The sequence below is a fragment of the Asterias amurensis genome, chromosome 9, assembly GCF_032118995.1.
Source record: "Asterias amurensis chromosome 9, ASM3211899v1".
Classification (NCBI taxonomy): Eukaryota; Metazoa; Echinodermata; class Asteroidea; order Forcipulatida; family Asteriidae; genus Asterias; species Asterias amurensis.
In genome coordinates, this window is record NC_092656.1 from 8,592,078 (window position 1) to 8,605,677 (window position 13,600).

Sequence of the window (13,600 nt, forward strand, 5' to 3'; positions counted from 1 at the left end):
GGGATCACACTACTCAAGACTCTGCCCTTGGATATCTTACCTGATAACAATGCATTGGTTTCTCTTGCCTCCCACTGCGCTACCTGTAATCATGGCCTGGTAGGATGAATCTGACACGGCGAAGATGTGCGGTGGATTGTCCGTCCTCCTCTTATTCTTGTACAGCTCACTTTGCTGAAATAAAATACCCCCAAAGAAACTCAATAATATTGAACCATAGGGCTGGTACTCATCGAGTTTAAGTTGAGGCACACTAACATTGTTGTAACAGGTATTTTTTCACTAAAATAGATTTATCCCAGCTCCGCGGGGCCACTTGACTCAGTTTTGATTTGGTCAAATTCAACTGAAAGTAGGTTTAAACAGGTTAACATGTATACTGGGCTTATGTCACCGGTGTTCAAATTTGAGAGATAAAAAAATTATAAGCACTGCACGATAACTTGTTTGAGCTACATATTGATTTACAAAAAACAGGTTAAAAAGTGATTAAAGGAACATGTTGCCTTGGATCAGTCGAGTTGGTCTTTGAAAACCGTTTGTTATAAAATGCATATGTGTAGAAAGATGCTGTAAAAGTAGAATACAATGATCCACACAAAAATGCCTCGAAATTGCACGGTCTTCCTTTTACCCTGTCGACCATTTATGGAAGTCAAATTTTTGACTCCCATAAATGGTCGACTGTGTTAGTTCACTGGGTAAAAGGAAAACCACGCAATTTCGAGGCAAATTTATGATGATCATTGTATTATACTTTTTTTTACACATCTTTCCAACCATATTTAATAACAAACGGTTACAAATGCTTTTTTACAGACCAACTTGTCCGATACAAGGCAACGAGTTCCTTTAAGTTTTGAAATTAATTTAAACAAAAATAGTGCTTCACAATATTTATCGTCTGCAGAGTGTAAAAATGAACAGGATATTGTACAATGTAAGTAAACTGCCTCTAGCTACAGGGCAACCTCGGTAGTCTAGTTGGTAAGACACTGCTCTAGAATTGCAAGGGTCGTGGGTTCGAATCCCACCCTAGTAACATGCCTGTGATATTTTTTCTCGGGAAAGTACTGAGTATACAAGTGCTAACACACATCGGTGTATGGGTAAAAAAAAAATCCCCGATGCAAATTTAACATCTCTTAGTAGTAAAAGTTGGTATACATGTGGTATGGTATTTCAGCATAACTTTGTTGTACTTTTTAGTGGCAGCTCTATGAAACCATGGAGGAAGATGAAACTATAGGCCCCAGGAGGTTAAGAAATCTCTTGCTGAACCGTTCACTGATACCCAGGTTGATGTCTTTTTTTAGGTACCTGTAACTAGAAATTATGCATCCCAACTTGAATGCTACCCAGTGATTGAGCAATTACATTTGGAAAGGGGTTTGTGATACACACTCACCTGTTGACCGTAAATACCAATGTCCCTGAAGGGATTAACAGCAACGAGGATGTCACCAACATATGTCTATAGAAGAAAAGCATTGGGTCATGTTAAATGGAGCTGAAATCACCACGGGCAGGATGAAGGATGAGGCAAAGGGGATTGGGGTGGAAAGCTTCTTGTCCGATATTTGATGAGAAGGGAAAATGAAAAGACTCTTTCACAAAAAAGAGCTGTTTAAAGGAACATTACAGAATTGGTTTTTGCTAATAAAACAGTTGCTGGCAGTGCAAGCACTTTATGTAATTCATCATACATGATATACATAAACTGAGAAACTTGTAAAAGTTTGCGATTGATCGGCCATCTGGGTCACGAGAGAACAGTGAGGAAAAAAAAGAGTACAAATTTTGCATTACATCGATGCCAAAATGAAAATGAATAAGACACTCGCTGAGCAATGAACTCCAAACGCAAAGTTAGATTATTTATTTCTCATTAAATATGACATTTCAGACAGAAATATTTCAAGGGATGTTTTCAACTGTCATCATCATTAGACCATCTAAGTTTTATGTAAATCTGTGATCTTCACAATTTTTGTTTCTTACCAATTCTGTAACGTTGCTTTAAGGGACTCTTTGTTGGTGATAATCTGAACATCCATGTCTAGGAAATCATGAATGTGTAATAATGAGGGTCTAGTCCTACCTGCCCCCCAAAAGACAGGCACAAATGTTTAAAATGCTAAATCCAAGGGATAACTTTCCGTATGGCGCCACCACTTTTTCACTCATTTTTACAAAAAGGGATATATCAGTCAGGTAAATTAGATACTATATTATTTTATTTCGAATGAAAAAGTGGTGGCGCCATACGGAAACTTTTCCAATCCAAGTATAGATGCTATGAGTATCGTCCATTTTAGAGAAGTATTTTTTTAATATTAGTCCAGGCAACAGTGGCTATCAACTTTTTAGAGTGCGAGATTACAAAGTTGACAGCTAGTCTAACAATAATAGTCAATTTGAATTTTATATTAAACAAAAATCACCTCCAACAGTTTTTAACTAAAGGCAACTCTTTAAATATTCACGGATATTCACATTCCAAATTGATGAATTAAAAGTCTGAATAAAAATCAACACAAGAAAAGTTGGTAGGCATATGTCACAGTTTTTTTTCAACCAGCCTTCGTCTTCCAATAAATGATTTAGCATACGAATTAGCACAATTACTGCTGCACTAAATAAAACTCACGTAGATCCTGTCGTTGTTATATCTGTGTTTGAGTTCATTCAGCAAAATACTTTCATCCAATCTCCCGAGAGAGGCCAAGTCGTCCGTTGTCCCGACGGGTACGTCCGGATCGGCCATCGCACCAATTAAAGCCTCCGCTAGGCTGCTAATGACGGATAATTACCGCTGATAAATTACTCGTTGATTAAAAAAAAGAGAGATGGACACACGGTAGGTTGTTATTGATCCAAATTATGGTGTGATACTGTAGGTCGAGTCGGTCACTGTGTCACTGTCCGCTACACCGCTCTTTGCTCTGCCAAACCATGGAGGTATATCTCACATCAATGAATTTAGTTAAAAGTTGGTGTACTAACACTGCCGAGGTATTCTGTTTACTTAAACGATTGCAGATGTATACACAAATAGCACAGTGACGTGTTCTGGGTGCACGAAAATACGGGTGGGCGCGGGCAGACGACCAGTGAGTTGACATATAGGAGAATTTGCATAACAATACAACAGGTATATGCAATGTAGAGTGAAGTGTGGTCAACTGTTACATATCATCCGCACTCATGCACTTATTTTTAGTTGAGAAGTTCATTCTTTTTCTCGGGGTGTTTGATTGGCTGAATGGCCGGATTGATAATGGAACGGAAGCGGTGATTGGTCTACTGTTTCATTGGAGTTCCTTTTATTGAGGTATATGTGACGTTGGCAGGCAGCCAGAGGCGACTGGAAAACCATATGGGGGAAAAAGTTATCCAGTTATTTTTAGACATTTGGGCAGTCCTATTTCTGAGAAATACAAAGTGAATAACATAATAGTTATTCTATAAAAACATAATAAAACTATTTTATTTTATTCAGTGGGGGGGGGGGCACTTCTTGGTCAAGTTTTTCTAATGGGATTTAAAAAAAAACAATTCAGTCCATATGGGATTCGAGGAATAGCACGATGAGATATTCAGCTTCTACTTGTTGATGATAATATTATCAAATGTTATTTAGTGCGTTTCCAAAGAATGCTCATTGCAACAATTTTTCAGCACCCCTGTATCAACAAGAAATTTATGTCACTCCACTTCAGCTTCCTCAGGAGTACATACCTATCCTGCATCCTGTTATCCAGTGCAGCCAAGTATGTAGCGCACTATAAGCTAAACCAATCACTAGAACCATCTCTACCCTTTACATATATCCTCTTACCGGTTACCCCTGGGTGAAAAGAAGTGTCTTGACACAATGTCATGACCTGGATTCGAACCCACACCCTGAAGACTCAGCAACCAGAGCTTGAGTCCAATGCGCACTAAACCACTCAGCAGCGATGACACACTACCGCAGTGTGCTACAGCTACCCTTCCAATAGTCCTACCTTCCAATAGACCTTGACGTCATTTCAGTACGGCGCCCCCGCATTGAGGTCAAAAGGAGGTTGTTCATTGGCCAATCTATGTGCGCTTCGATTTTTTCATCACCATTTGACCTCAAAGATGGCGGCTGGATGACGTCAACGCATAAGGTCTATACACACTTCAAAAATGAAGACCAGTTTTGATGACAAACCTTTAATAAATATTTGTTTTATTACAATACATTACATATGAGTAACACGAGTGCCACTAGACTTTTTATAGCTCCATAATCCCATACACATTCTCAACTTCATCTCGATGTAGTGCTTCAGTGATGAACAATAATTATTTGTTCTCACTCTATAATGAACCATTGTGCACGTTGCAGTTGCATACAACAAGCGTCACACAAACAGTGTTTTTTTTCTCAATAAAACAGCTTTAACTCCATGTAAACTGAATACAACACTTTAATTCACAAACTGTAATCTCAAAACGATTGACTACGTACCAGGGCCCAATTTCATAGAGCTGCTTAAGCACAAAATTTTGCTTAAGCGAAAAAATCATTGCCTAGTAAAATCAGATTATTGGCCAAGACTCCACTCAATTTTTGTGCTAAGTAAACAACAGCTAAATACCAGTCACAAGCAATGTATATGGCATGAAATTCTGGCCAGTAACATGTGTAAAATAAGCGAGCTATTTTCGTGCTTAAGCGAATTTTTTGCTTAAGCAGCTCTATGAAATTGGCCCCAGCACATGGCCCCATTTAAATAAGCTGCTTACGCACATATTATGGGAGACTTTGGGACGCTAGGTGGCGGCAGACTTACCAGGTAAATTTCCATTGTTTATGTAGTTCTGAGCGTGCGCACATTACCGAGAACAATGGTTTTTACCCGGTAAGTCTGCTGCCACCAAGCGTCCCAAAAGTCTCCCATTGCTCAACAGTTTTCTGCTTAGCAAAAATGTGCAGGACACCAGTCAATAGTGGTACATGTCACTCTAGGTATTTTGGCTGGGAACCTTAATTTGGTAAGCATAATGTTGTTGTATAGCTACTTTTTGTGCTTAAGCAGCTCTATGAAATTGGACCCTTAAGCACAAAAAGTATAGCCAGGGACAGCAAAATTATGCTTACCAGATTAAGGTTACCAGCCAAACTACCATGTTACATGTACAATTTGTGACTGGCATTCCTGCTCCTCTCTGCTTAAGCAGCTCATCACACCAAGCCAGCTATGGCAGTTAATGTTGCCAATCAACATTACATGCCACGGCTGGTTTGAATGATTTGGGCGTTTTTAATTTCCAACAAAGGTTATCACTCAACAACCAACCTGCTGTGTGGCAAATAGCGAAATATAATAGCCATTGCAATAACAAGTCTGACTGCAGTTTGAAAGTTTATTTTTGAGGGGTGCAATGTTCATACAGCTAATCAGTGCATCAATTTGCTAAGCACAGGAAAAGCACAGAGAGTTTGGCTACAAGCCACATTAAAAAGCACTCTTTGCTTACACAGCTATAGCACAGCTATTTGGTGCCGACCCTGTAAGCAGGAAACTGTTACAGGCTACAGCACTGCTCTATGGTTACATTAAGCAGAGCCAGGGTTATCAGAGCCATTCAACTGACTGTTTACAATTGGTTTTCTGCTAAGCAGACACATTTGTTCAGCAAAATTTTCTCCTGTACATTTTTATGACATTGAACCCTGCTCTTAGATTACAATAAAACAGCAGAAATGCAACATCAACAACATTCCCTTCATATGATTTCACAAGGTCAACAAGCACCCTTACTGAGGTCAAAGGAAGACACTCGCCTTGGCTGAGAGATGTGCAGGGCGGAGTGCATGCTGTGCACGGGTGTTATCGCGTTATCACGTTAGGCGTGGAATGAGGTGCATGCTGGTCTAGCTAGCAACCTAGTTTGACCGCTAGCTAGACCAGCTTGCACCTCATTCAACAGCTGCGCAAGGGGTATTTGCGAAAAGGTCTATTCGGTGCATGTTTCCATTGACCTCGGCGGTGTGATGATGGCACACTGCATGGGGTTTATAGACCCCCTTGCATGATGTCACCCTCAAACAGCGCCCTCACAAGAGCTAAAGGAGGTAGCTCACATCCTGTCCCCCATTTAGGGAGTACACAAAATGTACACAAAGGAATTGACTCTCACATTGTGGGTGTGTAGTTTAGCTTCCCTGGGTCAACCCTGGTCTGCCCCGGTACGTTCGAATAGCTTTGACGGGGCTCACCCGGGTCAGCCCTCAGTGCCCTGCTTGTGGAGTGGGTCACTTGGTGGTGACCTGAGGTGCATGCCGTCACCACATGGGGCTCGTGTGATCGTCCGTTTAGCTCGTCAGGGGCTTACCCGAGTGAGCACCACAGGGTAGACCCAGGGAAGCTAATCGAACGCACCCATTGTGTAGAGGTGTGTTCTGCATTAATGTAAGAGGTCAATATATCAAAAGTTAAAACTAGTCAAAAACATTGACCATTATTACAGAGTCGTTGAGCCATTATTACATAATGTCTTATAGATTGACCTCATTAGAAATTGTTGGAATAACCTGCAGTAATAAGTCGAGGATTTCGGTAACACCATATTATACAAATCTCTTTGAGTAGTGTTGGTTCAAATGTCTACAAGAGAATGATAAAGTTTCAAATCCTACTCAGCCTTAAATAATGTTTCAACTCAATTTCAAATTCCTTTGAACATTAATACAGTGTGAAACTGCAATTATAAAATCAATATTGGGTGATTCTAAAATCCCATTCTTCAATGTTTCCTGGTCAAATGAAGTCAAAACAGTACAAATTAATCACTTGTCAAAAAGACGGATACAAAAAATGTTAACACTAAAAGAAAGCAATACAACATTTCATATAAAAGCTTATGCTTGCAGATCATGTGGCAACACACATTTTGAAGAAAACAAGTGTCATTAAAAGCACAATACATGAAGCTACATTGATGTACAAAAAAAGGACAAAACGAACCCAAAATATACAGCTTTAAAAATTATTTCACATATTATTTGTAAACTAAGGCAAAAACTAATAATGGAACACGATTGTCATAACCAGAGTTTGGTCACGGTTTGGATATCACTTTTCCACATTTAAAAACGTTCAATTCTCAAAACTTGTTTAAATGAAACAATAAAATCACAAAATAAGCACCAAATTCAAATAGTCCAAGGCACGGTTTAAATTCCTGTCTAAATTTCCCAGGTGTCATAAACCAGCACCAGTATCAAATGGCCAAACTGTCTTTGCAATTTCTAAATTGAACGTGGGGGACTATAGCAAAATAGGAGGGGAAAAAACACTAGCGGCAAATAAAGTAAGAACTTGAAAAATACAGCTTAAATAACTACACTTTGGTATGTACAATATTAGTTCTATTTTTGTTTTTTTAGTTTTTTTAGTTTGTAGAGAAATAACATTTCAGATTTAATAAATATAGCATTCTAAAACACTGATTTGAATACACTGGCATTTTGTACATTGAGTTTTTTATCTACAGCTAACTTACTGCCTTCTTTCCTTCAAGTTCCCTGCAACATTTGGCGAGTCCAAAAAAAAAAAAACAAAGGAGTCACAATTTGTTACGGGGAACGTGATTGCGAATTGAACTCTTTAACGACATGCTACGCAGAAATTAGCAGGATACCAGTCACAAATAAGCCGTTTGCGCGCTATTTGAAACCCTTTAACTCCCCTTTAACCAACTTGTTACTAAAGCTACACTGAAACAATGAAGTGAACAATAAAAATGAAATTGTTTTTACATGAGTACAAATAAGAGTTTGGCGATGATTGGAGATGAATAATGAATACAAAAAATTGCCCTACTTAGATTTTAAAAAGCTTACTGTAAACGCTGATTCTGAAAATATGAAATTTAAACATTGTTAACATTTGACCCAATAGTGCAGTTTAACTGTTCCCGAATAAAACAAAAGCCTGGTTCATACTTAGGTATGCCACTTGCAAAAGCGGTTTTCTTGCGTCACAATTGATAAACACCATGTACAAATGTTTGCCTCACCAAAAATGCTTCGCATTAACTTATGCATTAAGTATAAACAGGGCTTCAAATACGTCTTATCCTTTTAACTTTTCCGCTCCTAACTTCTGGCGGTTTCCAAATCACACATCTTGACAATCATGATTTAAACTGAAATCTCAATTAGTAAAGCAAAACCACCTCGATTACTTAAATAAATAAGTGAACTATATAAGGATTAATATAACTGAGGTAAAATTCAAGGCATCGCCATTTTAAAAAGTATAGTAATGAGTTAAAAAAAGAAAAATGTACGTTAAATATTTATCCACTTTTGGTACTCGATAATATCTTACATCTTCAATTCAGGCGGCCACAGACCATGTAAATTAATAACACACTCTTGTCAAAAATGAAAGTTTATTTTGAAAAACAAAATCTGAAGAAAAAGTGGTCCGCTTTGAATAAGTTCTTCATATTATAAGCACTCCTTGCTTGTCTGCCAACTAACACGTTTACAGTTAAGCTTGAATTTTATGCTACTGTAAGCACCAGTTCAAAGTAAGCAGAGCCATGAAGTAGGGTCTCAGTTTAGTGCTTTTATTAAATTTTTATTTTGCATTTTCAATTGGGCCCAGAAAATGAAGAAACTAAATTTGGTCTTACGCATTCGATTTTAACTCCTTTTTAACGAACTTTGGTATAAAACAAACTAGCACTTTTATTAATACATTATAGCAAAACACTTGCACCTAGGTCTAGGTGAAATTTATAACAAATTTGAGCGGGTTTTTTTTCCCAACACACTTTTTTCTTGAAGCTTTAACTTTTAGAAGAGGGCCGTGAAATAATAAGAACCGCACTGTATTTTCAAAGAGTAGAAAGAAAATCGAAAATAGACAGAATACAGTGCCTGTTATTGGTATCCGGGTGTACAAACTGCATCAATTGTTGAAATAAATAAATGAAATGCCAGAGAAACACCAGTTGATATTGCTGAATACAAAACAACATGCATTATGCACTGTGTAATTGTCCCTCTTTCTTTGGACGTTACAGTGGTACAATCATTTCAATTTCAAAGCTCCTGCCGCACTAATAATCAAACAGGGATGAAATATGCATCAAAGTACATTGCCGCCTCTTAATTACAATGCTCTAATAGCATGAACACGGCATCATGCTTATTTATTAAACACACTTTGTCACCGTGAAGGAAAGAAAAAAAAGAAGGAAAATAAAAAAGGGTGATGGATATAATTCCTCTGACGGTGAATAAATAATGATGGAATGAAGCCGGGCTCAACTCCACACAGCGTCACGGCCTGTGGCAATCTATGCCTTAAAGACACTGGACACGATCGGTAAACTCAAAAATAATAGTTAGCATTAAAACTTACTTGGTAACAAGCCATGGAGCACTGTTGATAGTATAAGGCATTGAGAGAAACGGTTCGCCCTGAAGCTAACGTAGTTTTTGAGAGTGAGGTAATTTCTCACTTAAATAATTAAAAACCTCAGCTGAAGCCTTTTATTATGCATCTGAAAGTACACAAAGTTGTGCAACAAGGGTCTTTTTTCTTTCATCATTTTCGTGCAAATTTGATGACCAGTTGAGCCCAAATTTTCACAGGTTTGTTATTTTATGAACATATTTGGATACACTAAGTGAGAAAACTGGTCTTTGACTGTTACACATCGTGTTTACTCCAGACTCCAGTGCCTATAAAGGGATTAAATAGATGTTTAAAGGGATTGTTAACATTTGGAACACACTGTTTGTTTCAATATTCGCCAGAAAAAAAGTACATTAACATTGTATAATTTCCACTGTAATTTTGGGGTCGAACAAAGAAAAACACATTAAAGCACTTTAAGATTTAACCATGTCATAGCATTTCAGGCAAAAGTATTACGAGGGGAGTTTACCACCATGACCATATTATTTATACTGAGCATTAAGCCATGAGCAAATCTGTAAACAATCTTACCAATGCTGTGCACACCCTTTAAGCTATACAACCATGTACATGGATTTTTTCAAAATCCCAATATTAACAGTTACAAACGTTACTTTCCACGAGAAAAAATTGCATTTTCCTCTTGTACTTTTAAAGCTAAACATAATAAATTACACTGTTGTAATGTTTCTCCAGGATTCAATTGTTTAAGGGTCAAGGATAATATGTCCTGTGGGTTTCTAGACAGCCAACCCAAACCACCTCATTGTTAAAAATGTTTTGAATAGACATTGTTTTTATCTATGCTATTTACATGAGTGGAAAATATTTGATATAGGTTCTTTGGCTATATCTACCAGACCCTTTGGTTCTTTGTATCCAGGCACACTTGAATACGGTGTGACTAAACATTCAAACAGTCAAAAACATTAATTAAGAAACAAGGTAATTGGGCAGGTTCATAACAAACGTATACAGCCCATAATGTGGATGGCTATCAGACATACCTAGCCATCCCCGAGAAAGAAAACCAAAATAAATAAATACAGAGTAATAACCAGTCTGGATACTATACCCAGTACTGACTCTTTTTAAGAGTAGGTTTCTTGGTCCCACAATGGTCCATAATTTCTTGATCACAGCTGTCCCACCTGTTACCCACTCCGTGGCCTGAACCCCCTGAGTGTACTGTTCCATTGGAATTCAGAGTCACAAATGACGAGTTTGGATCGCCGTAGCGAGGCGAGGGCGGCCTGCCAAGTGCTGTAACGGTAACTTGGGGAACGAAAGCCCCTGGAATGGGTAACGGGCGATTAAGTGTCATTGGGGGCGTCCCGTTTACGGAGCCCGTACTATGATGGTCTGGGAGGTTACTCATGACCTGTATAGTAGGCATGAGCCCAGTTTGCCCAGGACCTGCCTGGGCACCGGGATAAGGACCAATATCTGGCTCTGGGTACGGGCTCTCCCGGCCAGATACATGCTGTTTCTCCTTCCGGTGCGATCTCCAAATCAGAACAAACATGATGAGAATGACGATGATGATGATAACGATGACTGGAATGATTACGAAGATCGGGTTGAATCCTGACGGATCGAATGATTTCGCCGCAGGGGTGTTACCGCTGGGTGTGATCGGGGTCGTGACCTCGCCCCGTGTATCCTCAACTGGCTTTATGCCAAAACGTATTGTATTTAGTTTTCTTGTGGTGGTCTGTATGGCCATTGTCGGAATTGCAGGTGTTGTCAGTGGCACCATCTGAGGCTCAATTCGTACAGAAAATGTAACAGTCGCTGGTTGAACCTCTTTTCCGCTCAGGACAAAAACAAAACTGTCGTTTAAGTTCTCCTCAGCGTCCAGATGCAAGTAGTCTGCCACGAACAACACACGAGAGTTGGATATGTCTGAATACGAGAACTTGGTTATGGCAAGATTGGTTGTCGAGTTCAGGACGAGTCCTCGCTGCGGTGATGTGATTATTTCAACGTCAAGATCATTGCCGACTTTTTGTGCCAGTTCCGCAGCGTTCAAATACTCTGGCGTCAATGGTAAGGTATCACCAGTTGTTATGTTCATCACTCGAACGACTACAGCCGGTTCCACATAGACTGTAACATTGAGACTCCCAACCGCATTGTATTCGTCATAAGCAAGGAACGTTATTTGATCCGAGTCAGAGGAGAAATCAGTTTGGGAATATTGCACACGTGCCTCGTTGAGCTCTGCCTGGGAGAAGGACTCCTGGGCAAGCCCATCGACAAGGATGACTCCAAACTCTGGCGGAATGGTAACATTGAACTTGACCTTGTCTAGATTATTGTTACTGGTCACATTAAAGGTCTTCGCAGCGATTACTCCCAGAGAGTCTCCTTGAATGACAGAAATGTTTCCGGCGACGGTCACGTATAGTACCGCTGGTTGCACTATGATGCTGAATTGTTTAAACTTTTTACTGGCTCCGTCGGTCACCATAAAGGCAAAACCTCCAGATAAGCTTCCCCCGTCGTGCAGAAAAGTCACCTCTCCATCATTGATCTGTTTCTGGGTGAAGAAGTCCACCTCGATGCTTGGATCCTCTGTCAGAACGAGTTTCCCGTTGGCTGGACTACTGATGAGCTCGTAGCTGAGTTCCTCTGGAGGATTGTCGGCATCCACGGTATTCAAATCGCTCATCGAGAGAGTCTTTTGAGCACCTTGAGTGATGGTCATACTCAGCCCACGAGTGACAACTCGGAACGGCTGATCGTTTATGGGATCAATGGTAATGACGAACTGACCGCTGTAGGTTACAACCTGTTCAGCAAAACCAGGAGCAGCGGCCATAATGGTAAAGTTAAAGGAGTCCTCCCTTTCATCAGAGTGATCATGTATGTACTGTATCCCATCCCCGCTGAGGTCAGCTTGCAGGAATGTAGAAAACACAGTTAGGTCTTGGTTGGATTTTTTCAGTACACCGTGGCTCGGCAGACTGAGGATGTTGTACTCAAAGATGGACTCCGCAGCTCCTAAATCTTCGGCTAATAGAGCAATGTTCAGCTGATCACCAGTGATGGAGACAGTGCCACCTTCTATGACCTCAATACCGAGATTCAAAACCGATGATCGCTCAGTTGTTTGTACCATTGAAGTCGGATTTTCCGTGGTCATCATTTGAGTGGTTGAAATAATTTCTTTCTTACCAATAGTTATTTCAAAGGTCTCATCGGTAAGGTTCTGAGAGCGAGACAAGTGAACATTGAATGAAAATCGGTCCGCAGTGACAGGGATATCCAAGATCTGCTTGTAGGCGACTACATTCCGATCAATCTGATCCTGGGTGAATGTGGAGATCTGTGCAAAACTGAAAAAGTCTTCGTCGATTTCGTCTCTGTCAATGATCTCAACAATGATACCGTGTTCTGGACTCTCAGTGAGCCAGTAGGTGATTGGACGGCTCATGTTTGTTATTGGATCCTCATTGGTCACGACCTTCAAGTGGTTGGCCGTGATTGGCTCAATAGAATTAGGCTCCACATATAACATCTCATTAGTTTCCAGGGTGATTATGAGAGGCTTGGCAGTGATGCTGAAAATCTGTTGGATGGTTGAGTGCACGCCATCATTGACGGTGAAGCGGAAGCCACCGGTATTGGAACCTGGAAGATTAAAAACAAGTTAACACATTTTAAGTTAAAGAATGACGACAATTACATGTAAATTGTAGACAAATATTATGGTTTGAGTGCTCCCAGAGGTAGTCGAAGTTGACAAACTAGTCTTCAAGATGAAGAGTTCCCGAGGCAAAGACGAGGGAACTAATTTGTCCCTTTCCAATAGCGAGGTTTAACAGTTGATATAAAGCTTTGCCTCTGGAACTATTGTGTCAACTTCCAATACTGAGGGAGCTTATTTTGACTTATATTGAACCCGAAATAAACCATGATAAATTTGTTTAACTATACCTCAAACAAAGGGAAATGACGTCTGTGAAGTACAGTGCATCCAGGTTTTTTTCATGAACGCACATGCATACAATACTAGGGAACAGTTCCACAATCGTTAAGGTAAACGGTAAGTAGACTGACGCCCAGGCTGCCTGGGCGTCAGTCTACTTGTCATGCGTATTTATCATGTGCATGGAATA

The 13,600-nt window shown here is 39.8% G+C and overlaps 2 protein-coding genes across 3 annotated transcripts in view; both read right to left on the reverse strand.

The window, feature by feature from the left end:
• The window catches only part of LOC139941774 (myosin-IIIb-like), a 49,757-nt gene extending 46,623 nt beyond the window's left edge, over nucleotides 1-3,134 (reverse strand). For both annotated transcript variants that reach the window (XM_071938390.1, XM_071938389.1), the window contains exons 1-3: nucleotides 2,651-3,134; nucleotides 1,409-1,474; nucleotides 41-174 (exon numbers count right to left, since the gene is read on the reverse strand). In XM_071938390.1, coding sequence (XP_071794491.1) covers nucleotides 41-174; nucleotides 1,409-1,474; nucleotides 2,651-2,767 — 317 coding nt within the window. In that variant the 5' untranslated portion in view covers nucleotides 2,768-3,134. The remainder of the gene's footprint in view (nucleotides 1-40; nucleotides 175-1,408; nucleotides 1,475-2,650) is intronic.
• Nucleotides 3,135-4,069: 935 nt separating this feature from the next.
• Nucleotides 4,070-13,600, reverse strand: part of LOC139941442 (chondroitin sulfate proteoglycan 4-like) — a 73,326-nt gene continuing 63,795 nt past the window's right edge. The window contains exon 3 of the mRNA XM_071937935.1: nucleotides 4,070-13,112. Within this exon, the coding sequence (XP_071794036.1) occupies nucleotides 10,546-13,112 (2,567 nt within the window). The 3' untranslated portion in view covers nucleotides 4,070-10,545. The remainder of the gene's footprint in view (nucleotides 13,113-13,600) is intronic.